At 41.3% G+C, this 13,936-nt stretch overlaps 1 protein-coding gene across 10 annotated transcripts in view; it reads left to right on the top strand.

Moving 5' to 3' along the window:
• Window positions 1-1,526: 1,526 nt before the first annotated feature.
• Window positions 1,527-13,936, top strand: part of LOC115060064 (calcium-activated potassium channel subunit alpha-1) — a 72,931-nt gene continuing 60,521 nt past the window's right edge. For all 10 annotated transcript variants that reach the window (XM_029527885.1, XM_029527886.1, XM_029527891.1 and 7 more), the window contains exons 1-2: window positions 1,527-1,750; window positions 10,104-10,247. In XM_029527885.1, the coding sequence (XP_029383745.1) occupies window positions 1,571-1,750; window positions 10,104-10,247 (324 nt within the window). In that variant the 5' untranslated portion in view covers window positions 1,527-1,570. The remainder of the gene's footprint in view (window positions 1,751-10,103; window positions 10,248-13,936) is intronic.

Genomic DNA, 13,936 nt, shown 5'->3' on the forward strand with positions numbered 1-13,936 from the left:
AGGGATATTTTAATTCTGGCTCTTGGTTGGATGTTAGCACATTTACATGCACCACTTAAGATTTTCAATAGATCCCATTGTCAACATTTCATCTTCAATTTGGATGAAACTCTAGGTCAGGTTTTCTCCTAATGAAGGTTAATATTTCTACAAAATATTAAAAACCAATTACAGTTAAAGAAATTAAGTTGTCCGTTTATTCTTTTTCAAGTTTATTCAATCTTACTTGAGCAAACTATATATATTTATTTAAATCGGTTTCTTTTGATTATTAAAATTACTCAGGCTGATCTTTGTAAAGTTGGACCTCAAAGATCGATGCGCTTTTTGTCCAGCAGGCGGAGTGAACCTCCACAGTCTACTTGTTCCAGAAAACACCTGTTCATGGATTGTTTCACCAGCTTCCCTCTGGATATTATTTCACTTCATTTATGTTCACACTTCAGCATCTCTGGTGCTCTTTGCAAAGGGAAGATGCTGCTGTTAAAGTATTAACTTCATTTTCACCATATAAACCAACAAAGGGGGTAAAAACTACCTTTTCTCTCCAAAATAAGGGTCTATAATTATGTTAGGGCAAACTTCACACGTATGAGGAGGATAAAAAGAACACTTTTAAATTGGGCACCTTTTCATGTTTGAAAATTGGTTTTAAAATCCGACCACTCCACGGATGAATGAGTGTGGCCAAAATTGGCTGGGATTAAAATCCTGAAAAATGGATGAAGCGGTCACCATAATGAAGCAAACAGCCAGATAAGCATCGACGTCTGCGGCTGCTGGCAGATGGCTCCTCCCCCGCCACCTGTAAATCTGCGGTGCCATCTTCCGACGAGCGTTTGTGACAGGCGGCCGGCGTGCAACTTCCAACGAGCGGCCGCGGTTCCTTTTGTTCGTGTCACTGGCTGAGTCGTTCATATTCGGTGTGTCAGGCGATATTTGCCTGAAGAGGAGATCGATAAATCGCGACCTTCACCGCGAGGAGAGCAATCAGCAGCGCGGAGCCTCAGAAAGCCGCGCCGAGGCGGGCTGGAGGAGTCACAGAGCCCCGGTTCATCCACCGGGACTGCCCGCCACATCCTGACGTTTTCCGGGCTTCATGTGAAAATGTGATTTATTATTATTTTTTTAAAATCTATTTTTTACTTTATTTAAATTTATTTTATTTTTAACGCAAAATTCAAACGATGACGCGCAGCCACGAACGCGCGTCTTGAGGCGCACGACTGATACCTCTATTTGAAGTTGTTGGTTTTTTTTTTGTTTGTTTGTTTTTTTTCCTAATTATCTAACGTGTGAGTCTGCTCACGGCCCAACTTCTACCGTCCTCTCCCGGTGCAGCCAGATGAGCAGGCAGAGGGGCGGAAGGTGGTTGACTCAACATGGCTGAGCCGCTGGGGCGTCAGGGGGCGCTGGCTGGAGCTCCCCAAAGCGCCTGAATCCCGGCTGAGTTTATTTGTCCATCAGGTGGTGGTGGTGGGGGGGGGGTTAGCTGGCTGTTGACCACGAGCCAATAATGCCGAAAAAGAGGGATAAATTCACCCCGGACCCGTCCATCCACATATCCAAGATGGATGTGATCATCCCGTTCTCAGCAGATGTGCCCTGTGACAGCAACGGCCAGCGGATGTGGTGGGCTTTCCTCGCGTCCTCCATGGTCACTTTCTTTGGGGGTCTCTTCATAATCCTCCTGTGGAGAACTCTTAAATACCTGTGGACCGTGTGCTGCCACTGCAACGCCAAAAAGAAGGTAGGCTGTGATCGGGTCACCCCGCAGACCGGCGCCGCACTCAGCGGCTGTTTGTGCGCAACAACAACGTTTGATTTATGAAACGAGCTCCAAATGAAATCTGTGTAGTCCGAATGACAAACTGTTGGCTGAAGCACTCAGCAACACTGAGATGCCGTCACTGCACAGGTGAAGGTGTTTGTGTGGGCTGAATCGGCTGATTGTGATTGGTGAGCCACCTCCTGTTTGTTTGTTCGTTTGTTTGTTGGGTGTAAGTTTAATTAGAAAGTCAGCTAACGAGCTGGGAAGGTTAAGATTCATTCACTCATTTCGTTCATATTTTAGCCAAGTGATTCGGTTTTGGTTAGATCTATAAGGACATAGTTTAAGTGTTTCAGTAGGATCACTTAATATATCCATTCGTAGTTTTGTTACTTTTGGACTAAATTTAATATTAACAACTGGCCTGTGGGTTTAGTTTTATTTGCTCTCAGCCACAGACCCAGTGAGACCCTTCTATGAGCTTTCTTTGAGCTTTTCTTCCCACAAACACAAGTTTCCGAGCTACTTTATGCTGAAGTCTTAGTTCATATGCAAACTATACTTTTTAAATCTGTGTTGCTGTGAACACGGCCAAGCTCATCATTATTTGCTGCTTCAGACTCTCCAGTGAAGCACACAGCACCTTTTTTTTTTTTTTGGACTCATTTACAAAAGTCAGAAATAGTTTTTCAGGACACAGAGCCAGTCAGCTGCTGCTACACGAGTCAGACATTGTAGGGATATCCAATTCTGTCACCGGTGGTGTGTATCTGAGCGTCTGTGTGGAGGTTAACACTCGTCACAATGTAATCCCTCGAGATAATTTTCATAACATTTGAGGTGGACTGCCACTAGATCTTTTTTTTTTTTTTCCCCTGTTACACAATTCCTGTGACACCATCTTCCAAAGGCCGCAGACCTGCATTTGGGGAATAAAATAAATAAATAAATAAATCCCTTTTTCATCAGGCTTAGCTTTAGATTTTTAAATGAGTAAAAGATAAAGTTCGTATCCTTCCTCATATCCTGAAAGACAAAGATGGACAAGCTGATAAAAGCGCCGGAGATGGAGCAGTTTATCTTTATACCTAATATATGTGCATCCAACTCCCAGACAGGCTGGGTGGAAGAGAAATGGCAAAAGCTGCACGTGCGGGTGGCAGCAGTGACCTTTTGAACGAGACAACTGTATCATTTCCATGCTTTGGTGTCACTGGTTACAATTAGTGCTGCAACTAACAATTGCTTTTCAGTCTGCTGTTGAATATTGGGGAGTTAGATGAATCACTTGGTCTTTTAAAGCATAAAAAAATAAATGGCTGCTGCAGGTGATGGCTTCTAATTGCTTCTTGTTTGGTCTGACCAAGTTGTGATGGGTAAAAAAAGGTGGAAAAAAACCAGCGAATCAACTTTTTTTTTCTTTTTTCTTTCTTGATAAATGTGTGTGAAAGATTAGCTGAAGTGCTTCAGCTTTAGTTACATGTAAAAAAAAATAATAAAATAAAATAATGGAATGAGCTTGCATCTCAGTATTATTAATAGAAATTCAGAAATGGAAAGAGGTGCACCTGCGAAAATAAGTCCACAGTCAAATGCTTCTCATGTGTGAATACAAGAGAGTAGTCAGATTTTGTGTTTCATGCTCAGATTTTGCCAAGTGAATGTGCTGAGCTCCAACCTGTTGTGCTTCTCTGTGGGAGGCAGCCTGAGATGGGTCATCCTTTCACTTCCAATCTTCCCCTCTCTGCCTTTATTGCTCTCCTGGCATTCATTTTTGCAACTCCTCTTCTCACACTTCTCTTTCTCTCTCTCATCCAAGAATCAACCTTTTCTCCGAAGTGTCAGAAATGCAATGTCAGGCGCATACGGTATGTGCCATATGAATCAGTATTTTTGTTGCTAAGCAACTAGCAAGCAAAGGATTTCATTATAAGAGTAAATCTCTCTGTGTTATGCAGTTGTCTAGGCTGTGAGATGTGGCAGGTTGTGTTGGAGGAACACCTCCCGACCCTTTCCCCGTCTGTGCATGTCATTAGCAGCCCAAACAAGGAGCTCTCAGTGCATTGTTTGTAGATGGAAGATGATAATCTGTTTCCTCCTTCTCTGATTTTCAGAAAAGGAGTTTGTTTTTTCCCCTCTGCGAGGCGTTCACTGCCCTGCTCTGTTCTGACAGCTCTCATGTCTGAGACTGAGCCTCTATCTCCATGGCTCTGCCTTCTGAGTCTGATGGTAATCGATGAAACAAGACATTTGTGAGGTCCTGATGAATGACGGCTATTATCTGTCTAGGAGGAAGAAAAGAATGGTTTTCGTTGTAATTGGCGGTGTATTCTCAGTAGGAGGATGACGAGCTTGTGGCGGCCACTTCCTCATGTTTCAGACTCATTATGTGCAAGTTTTAATTGAAGGTGTGTGTTTAAATGTTTTCTTATTTAAACGACGTTCAGCAGAGCTGCTGGAGATTTGACCCGCAACACATGCAGCTGAAAATAGATGGTGCTGAACTTTGCTGCAAAAATTCCCATCATTCCCGGGATGAACTGCGAATCATTTCGGTTACCGCTGACTTTTTCCCAGGTGCCACCACGAGGTTGACCGTTTTTGATTTTTACTGTCCCAATAGCTGCTAAATATCAGCATGCTCGCATTTGGAATATTAGCAGGTTAGCACGCTGATGTTCGCATTAAGCACACAGGTTGGCCTTTTATAAATTACATGCTTTTATTATTATGTGGCATATAGGAGCCATCTTATTTACATTGATACACATTTGTTTATTTAGTTGTTTATACGAACATTGCTGTGAATCATAGCACGCATAGTTGTCAGGACATTTAAGTGTGTAAATGTGCAGTATTAATTATAAAGTCCCTCCATGCATCACCCTTCATTTGTATTTAGCAGTTGTAGTAGTTAAACACATTAAGTTCAAGCAATCCCAGATATCCCTGATTTTTTGGTCTTTTAAAGGGTATTCACACAGGCAGGTATTGGACGGTCAGTGTGCCTTGTGAATATTCTGGCAGTGACTCAGGTCTTGGTTGCGTCAGGTGCACAGGGTCGAGAAGGGGTGGGTGTCATTTGATGATTTAAATGGAGAGTTGCTCTCATGGGGCTTTACAGTGCTGTCTGAAATATTGTAATTACGAGATGAATGCTAATGATGAAAGCCGGAATAGCTGAGTGGCACTTTGGTGTTGCCTCCACCTCATTGAGGCACGCACGCACACACACACTCACACACAGACGCACAAAGTGCCAAAAGCTCAAGCAGAGTAAATATTACTGCAGCACAACTGCACAACAGTTACATCATCCAGCACAATTAGAAAATGAACTATTTTTGTTCTCAGTTTCTGAAACAAACTTGTTTTCTGCTGCAGGGTTTGATAACGTCCTGTGTCCGTTTTTTCTCATCTGTAATCTAATCCTACCTTTTTATCTGCAATTTAGTTTGTCAGTCTTTGTTGTTAAGAAATCTTCTATGTTCCTTGTTATGTCCGCTTAATGGGCTGTGCAATTAGTTAGGCAAGTATTTGCCGCTCACGTTGCATAATATCAGCAGCATGTTGCAGCTTGGCTGTCACTGCATCGTCTGCGATCCAACAGATTAACCAGATTTCAAACATCTCAGCAGAGCTGGAGCCTACTGCTTTTTCCTCTGTCAGGACAAAAGAAGAACTTCATGCTTTCTCAAGACTGAAAGTGTCATTTCACTCATTTGTATTGCAGTTTGATTTTTATTATTATTATTTTTACAAAAGTTCTTATTTCAAGTTGGTGTGTTATGTTTGGCAACAGGTGAGCCATTCATTAATGCTAGCACGCGTTACAAGAGTCCAATTTTAGCTCCTGATTGCAGGCAGCATCCATGTTCTTGCATCCCGAGCTGAATTTCGCCCCAAACTGGAGGTTCACCTTCCTACACTCTGATGTTTGTACATTAATGTAGATATAAACCAAATAGTTGTGTTCATTCATTGAGCGGACAGACACGCAGCCAGGTGCTGAAAGTAACACAGACTCCGCCCGTCCTGACACAGCAGGGGTGATATAGATCAATCAGGAAGTGCAGATATTTCAGGAAGTTTGTCCTCTGCTGAGAATATCTAGATTCATTATTAATGTGATTAATATTAATATATTTTTTTAATTATTTATTCACCTTTGAAGAAATTATGTCATGAGCCAGATTTTCTATTCTATTTTAATGCACTCCTTTTGAGAAATGATCATGGCGGCTCATGATAATAGGCTTACGTTGTTGATCAATGGCCCGTGGTGTCAGGGGGACTAGATTTAGGCGGCATACTGAAAGCTAAATTTGGAGCCTTAGACTATTGATCAAAGTGACAAAGAGGGGATGTAATTCCTTGGTGGCTTTAATGACTACATGTACTTTTTTGGTGTCTGTGCTTATTAAAAATTGATCTTGCCTATTTTCGTTTCATCAAAATAAAGTCCAGTGGAAGACTGTTTCACCCTCTTGATTTGTAGACAGTTCGATAAAACTAAAGATACAATTTTCACAACAGCGAACTTAACAAACACAGTGTAACTTAACATCAATTTGAGGCTTAAATGAAGAAAAATAAAATTAATCTTCACCTTTACTCTCTGACTCTGTTTAAGAAATAATTGTGCACAAGCTTGGAGGTAAATTGTGAATCTTTGAAGTAATAATATGGTCATTTTAGATTTGATCACCAAAGTGCTGAGGGATGACAGCATGACGCCAATTAAGGCGGACTAGTATCTGTCTCTTCTCTCAGCACAGGCAGTGTCACGACGTTGGGTCAAGCCTTTCATGTGTAGCCCACAAAAAGACCGCGCAGATCATATGAAATGTATAAACTGTGAATAGGCCTTCAGAGGATGTCAGAAACACAAAATGAATTCTTTAGCAGTACCATAGTCTACGTTTAGATCATACCACAAGTAAAGAATGCCTGAAAAATAAATAATAGGAGCGCCTTCAGAGTACAGAAACCCCATTTCTATCTAAAACACATTTATTTATTTTATTTTATTTTTTTTGTAAATGGCTTAAATAAGGAGCTGTGACGATGCAGTTTCATTGGGATGAAACTTTTACTTGTTGCCCAATTCTGAATGAATCTGAGTCTGAATGAGACAAAGACTGAGCATCTTTCTTATTGGATATTTCTTGTTGTGTCACATCACTAGTTTACTAAATGTGTAAACAAAAACATGTTTAGTTGGAAATGGTTATGTGAATGTTCAGAAATGTTTGGGTTTTTTTTTCCAGACCAAAATATTATAATACATCAAAAAATAATTATTGATTTCTCTTCTAAATTTTTAGAAACATTTGGAGTCATGACAGTGACCATAAGTCCTTAAAGAACCCGCGGCTGACATCATCAGCCTTTAGACAAAACAATATCTCGCTCAATTTACTGACACAAACACTCGTTCCATCATCTCAGAGTAACAAAATGTGTCCAATGAATCTCATTTCATTAAGTGTCTCCTATTTATATAGGACGAAATTTGAATCGGTTAAATAACAAGCCTGTTAGAAGTTGTTTCCTGCAGGCAGCAGGAGATATGTTGTGTATTAATGCTGAAAGTTGCATCAACAAGAGATAAAACACTTAAACTTTCAGCTCTGAGCTAAACGCTAATGACAGCATGCAAATGGGATCACAGTGACAGCGCTAATTATGATGCTTAGCACGAGTGACCTCCGTGTTAATTATTTTAAAATATCAACACAATGATTTAAAACATTTGTCACTTTGAGCTCAACATTTATTGATGTATGCAAATTTTCACTATTATTATTATTATCATCATGTTATGTTACATTGTGGGACTTGGTTTAATTTGGCATCGGTTTTCATCAGTGATATGGTTTAGTAAGAGACCTTCCTGGTTTTAATCTGTACAACCCAGAGGCTCCTCAGTTCACAGAAATATGCAGCTTTATTGTCTGTTAGGCAAACTGCGTGTTCTTTTTCCTTCCAGTCTCCAACCCACAGCCTGATCCACTCACTCTGATCCCCTTAAGGGGATTCAAAAGTGTGATTTGACTTAAACTTCCCCAGAGGCTCTGTTTTAAGGCTAGTCTGGGTAGTTTTTATTTTTTTATTTTTTTCATTTTCTTCCAAAATAAGTGATGCAAAGTCTGTGGTTTGGTTCACAGTAACTGCAGCTAAGGAGTGTGCTTACTCATTTTATTACAGCAAAATGTGACACTCCTGCCCTGAATTCAAATACAATGCAGTTCATAAGTGAATCTGAAAACAGTTCCCACCTGTTACCGACCGTTTTATTTATTTATTTATTTATTTATTTATTTATTTTATGCTTTGCCTTTTCACAGAATTTTTCTGTGCCTGCATCTTGTTGGCTGCTGCAGCGCCTAAGTGGACCAGACATGTTATTATAGTCTTATCAGGTTAGTGCTGCAGGGCTTTGGACAGGCTAGGAAGTGTACCATGCTGTGCTGGTGGTCTGCTTGTCTCTGACTAATGAACATGATTGAATTTCTTTGTGCAGTCAGCTGTTTGGTAATAATAATAATGGTGGTTGAACACCTTGGTATCTGTGGGCAATTTTTAAAAGCATTTTTTTCATAAAAAATGTGTAAAATAGATAAGTAATCATACACGAAGAGGACGCTGTAGAACTTGACATAAGTTGTTCACTTATCATGTATCTCCACTTTATTTTCAAGAGGAATACAAAAAGAAAAACATGGTGCAGATCAGGCTATTTTAATTCAACAACATATCCAACACAATTTGAATAATGTTATTATGGGATCATACTGTCTGTACTGTATTTGTTGTTGTTGTGGTGAATGAATACACATTTCTTTCATCTGTAGGGTGGTGCATGTGTGTTCGAGTCAGACTAGACAACTAATACACAACATTAATAGTAAAGACAAAACATGTCAGCCAGTTAAGCTCAGGTAAGAATAAAGCCTATTTTCCAACCTCCCTTCTTCTGACACCAGACTGCTGGCAAACACATGCGACACAACTGTGCAGCCCATATTCTTAATGTGTTTCTTCACTCATTTCAATAGTGCTGCACCCCGTCCGGCTTTTTGATTTATGATAGAGTGGAAACATAACACATGTTGCATAGTTGCATACCAGGAGTTGTTTGAATCTGGCACCCTCAACTCCTCAACGCAAAATAGTCCATCCTGCATCTGGAGAATGCGGCATGCTAAGATTCTGGATGTAAGCGCCAGGACAAAATGGACCACTGTAATAACGCACACATGGCACTTAGGTTAATGGAAACCATATAAACAGCCAGCACTTATTTTTCCCCGCTAACTGCGTGAACTGCATCAAATAACTCCGCACAGTAACCAGAGCTGCAGGAGAAAAGCTTCAGAGAATGTGATGTGCGACGCCATTAAGGCAGAGGAGGAGCAGGATGTCATGGGGTAAAGAGCCCAAGTTGTGCTTGCCTTGAAGTAGTGGGGTAGTTCATCCAGGAGTGTGGCTAACCTCTGCATCCACTCTCCATTTCCTGCTCTCTGAATCACGCCAGTCCCACCAGACGGACAGACAGACAGGCAGGCAGGCAGGCAGGCAGGCAGGCAGACGGGCAGCCCACTCATTCAGCGGAGCAGAAACACCAGGAGCTCAGCGGCTGCCATGGATACAGTCCTGAGTCTCTTTACTGCTCTCCCTCTGTATGTTTACTGTATGCATGTGTGCACGCATGTGCGTAGGTTTATTTTGAAAGCCTCGAGCTTGGTGGCTGAATTTAGTAAGATGGTTTTGTTCTTGAATGGGTGATTTGTTTTTGGGGGGGGGTATTAAGTCATATTTTAACTAAACTAAACAGGGGTTTTCTTTTTTTTTTTTTTTTTTTTTTTTTTTTTTTTAATTACCAATTGATGAAGTCACTATGTATTTTTAAAATGGACCTTTTGATCATGATAAATTCATGATCATTCAAATCTGTTGCGTGCCCCCCCCAGCTCTGGAGCATTCAGCTAATAGTTTTGTTTTCATAGCTTCACCATTCTGATTATCACCTTCTGTCAACGGTTTTTAATACAATTATCACAGTGTTTCTAAGAAGAACTAAAAATGAAAAAATGAATGCTAATGCTGCACCATAAGGTATTGTGTTTACAGCTTGGTGTGGCTACAAAAAGTAATTATGGTGATTCAGGTTTTAAATCCTGTTGTTTATGAATATATTTAGCCAAATAACTAAGTAGGCATTTAACCTTTGCTCATATCTGCAACAAGCAACTAGAATATGAAAGCAGTTTTTTTTTTTTTTTTAAATGTGAAAAATAAAATTGTTCTGCATGCTTCTCTCTTTTAGGATGTCCATCGGATCACCACAGGCGATGGCATCAAACGTGCGGACAAGGATGACGCAGCAGCCAGTGAGGTCGGTTGGATGACCTCGGTCAAAGACTGGGCCGGAGTTATGATATCCGCTCAGACACTGACAGGAAGAGTCCTGGTGAGTTCACACTCAGTCGTCATCCTTCGTTTAGTCTTTGATTGACATCTCGGCCTACTTTAGTCTACATGCAGCAGGCCGTCGGTTAAGACATCAGTGAGATCGGGCGTGACAGCGGATCACGATCATCCCCAAACTTCCACATGACAGCTCAGCTCAGTTAAACTCCCTCAAAGTGTATTTTTCCGGGAGAGTGCGTTGTGAAAAAAGACTTGTTATTATAGGATGAGCCTGAAACCTTGCTCAGGAGGAGCTCACATCTGACAAAGCCACAAATCGGGGACACTTCCATTTCCCTTGAATTTATTTCTGCCTGTCCGCAGCATAAATATACTGTTTTGAGGCGCTAATCTTGCTCACTCAGCTCGCCGACAGGCACGCAGCTGCATTAAAATAAAATCACGGCTACAAAGAGGAGAGATTTATAGAGTGTATTAAGGTCAAATACACCATAATGCCCTCAGACGGCAGACAAAGAGATCTAGTGTGGAAGGAGGGAACATGTACAATTTACCAACTGAATTAGGGTGTTTCTGTCAGGTAGCTCTGACGTTGTTAGATTGAGATCACATGCCTCTTCGCCCACGTCATCTTTACGTTGTATGACAGGATTAAAAGAAGACAGGAGATCCTAGTCAGAAGCTAATTCGTCTGAGTCTGCACTTTTATTTTTTTATTTTTTTATTTAATGGCCGTGTTTCATGATTTGAATGTTGAGGCTCGGGACTGGACGTAGTAACGCTCAGGCGTGATGAAATGAAATGGCATGAGTCGGAGTGCCATGCCAGCACTTGCCGCAGTGCTCGGGGGTCTGATCCCACTTTTCACCCACCCTCCTAAATGTGGTGCAGCATTTCCAGTTGGCACAGCGTGTGGAGGTTGTTAATCAAGAGTGCTGGGTGGCCAGCCACATTCGAGGATTATGGTTTGATGTAGAATATTAATGAGTCACTTACTTTGTGTTTGTGAAGCATCCATATTTGTGCTGAAAGATAAGAAAATAGATTTTTTTTTTCTTTCTCTCATTGCATTCCATCAGTCAAGTGTTTTGGTTGCAAAAGATGCTTTTAAAAAGAACCTTGTTTGTCTGCAAATTTTCCTGCTTCAGCTCACTGTGGCTGTTTAACATCACATCAGCTGAAGTGTGTGCTGTTTTTTGATAATGTGTGTAGCTGTAAGCAAGTAACTGATTCCCAGAATGAAATAAAATTTGTCCAGTTCGGGCTAAAAACGGCATGTGTTATCATCTTCCTCCAAACGTTGTGTAAAACTCTGATGACTCAGGCTGAACTCAGCTCGTCCCCACAGCAGCTTCTATCGGTTTGTCCCGGGCACAGATGCTTGTGACGATGAATGACGACAGAAACGTACAGCAGACAGAGGGGTGGCATCGTCTCATCTCGACAGCCGTCCTGTTTTCTTGTTTCGTAGTTTATTTGTTGTATTATTATTATTATTATTATTATTTTCTTTTACTTTGAACCACCAACGCTCACCTAAACTCATTTCTCTGTGTGCGCGCACGTGTGCATGCGCGTGCAGCTCAAGTGCTCTGTCTCATGATGGCCTGACACACAACTGTTTAGCCAGTGCTCGTCTGTAACCATGGCAACTGCAGCTTACCTAAACCTGGCAGATGTGTGTTTTCTATGTCAGCCTGTTTAGGGGGCACATTAAAGCCTATTTGCAGGCCAGCTGAGATGAATTTTACTGGCCAGTAGGAGCACACTATGGCTTAAATGAAAGGCTGGTTGTGTGTTTGTTAAAAACATTTTTTTTTTATTTGCATCAGTCTGCCTGTGTTCAATGAATAGCTGCTGTTCACCCACATAGCTTTTTTTTTTTTCCTTGAAAATATAGTTTTGCAAGAATCCTCTTTACTCTTGAAATATTCTGAAAGAACATTTTATGGCAGATTGTATTAGTTAGCTCATTTCTACATAGGAGAGAGGATGGACAGGTGTTTAAATTCACTTCCTTTCTGTGTTCAGGGAGGAGAAAGTGCTGGATATTACAGCTTTGGTGCACGTGGGGGTAAATGAAGCGCTTGTCCTCTAATTAATTTCACCAAATTAAACCTCCTTAAATTATTAAGCAGTGATGTAGATGAAGATGAGGAGAGAATAAATCTCAACCCGCATTGACAGCAGCGATAGGATTATGGAAAGATGAGGTTCGGCTGTAGACTTCCAACAGTATTCAGCAATTTTTATTTATCTTGTTTGATCTTGTGGATTTCTTGATGTCTACAGTCAATTATAACACTGTGTTCTGGGGAAAAGATTGACAAGTGAAAAGGTACCAACAAAAAGGAATGCAAAATGTAACACTGCAAAATGTAATTTGAGTTTTTAAGACGCTTTTTAAAAACTGCGCAATCAAGACTTCCACAAATCAAACCTTTTCAGTAAAGAAGCTGATTCTTGATTGAGGTAATCTCTGACGTGCCCTTCTCTGAGTTGGAGGGCTTTGTTTTTTCCGTCTTAGACAAAATGACTTTCTCCTGTGTGTTAGGGTTAATTACGACGGTTGCAAACACATTTTTTGAGTGTCAGCCTCAACAATTGCACAACACATTTCAGCGTCACGTCTGCAGTGAGCTGAGCTGCACACTGAGTCGAATGTTGACCTCTGATGGAGGATGTTGAGTGACAAGCAGGTGCAGGCAGTCCTGTGGAAGGTCCAGAGGCCTGATCTTCATTCGCCCGGTCGGCCTCACATCTCAGCAGATTGTAAAAGATCAAACCTCGCCTTTAGGGCTGGTTGATTCGCCGGGAGGCCGCTTCCTGATGACCTTTCAGGTCTGGAAATGTTTATCTGCTGCAGATCAGAGCTCTGCTTTTCATGCATTCTAATAAAACAAGTAAAGAGGGAGCCTCGTGTTTACGTTTCTATTTTCAGGTCAACAGCATGCTCCATGTAAGGACATGGTTTCCCTCCAGATTGGGGACCCAGAAGGATCCCATCTGTCATTTTATGCAATTTTGCCTTTCCCCTCCCCCAAGTTGCTGTTGCATCATTTAGACCGCCAACCCTATTCATCAAAAATGTCATCACGTTACTGTTTGCTTGCGTCAAAGCAAACTAAACTTGCTGTGGGGGCTGAACAGGTGGCTTCAGCTTGTACCTGTGCCAAAAAAGAAAAAGACTCCCGCAGGTTCCCTGTAATGTCATGCATCTGTTTCCTATTAAGTCACACTTTCCTGAAGAATATAATCCGAATGAACCTGTATGAGTGTGATGATTAGAGTATTGTGGGGGAAAATGTGATATCTCTTAAATGATGGGATCCTGCTGAGTGACATTTAGGCTACTTCTAGAAGTCTGGGGAGATCGGGGGGGGGGGGGGGGGGGGGGGGGGGGTTGGCAAAGCTATTATTCTGGCCATAGAAAGGTTTTCTATTAATGGAAGCACAGAACTGCCCTCTGGCACTTTTCACTTTGTAGTCTTTGCCCACTAACATCACCTGCAGGTGGGAAAGAGCTTGTGTTATTAAAGTCAGAGTTCGATGAATTGTCTCTGATTGTTTGGCACCGCCGGTCAACTCCAGGCTGTTTCTGCTCTGTGTTATCTCCTTTTTATTTAAGGGATTCAGGCACGGCCATTGCTTGTCTTACCAGAGAATTCCACGTTTTCCCATCCTGCTGGGTGATATAAACAAATCTGCTTTTATATGCAATATTTTCTG

Source organism: Echeneis naucrates, chromosome 19 (assembly GCF_900963305.1).
Source record: "Echeneis naucrates chromosome 19, fEcheNa1.1, whole genome shotgun sequence".
Lineage (NCBI taxonomy): Eukaryota > Metazoa > Chordata > Actinopteri > Carangiformes > Echeneidae > Echeneis > Echeneis naucrates.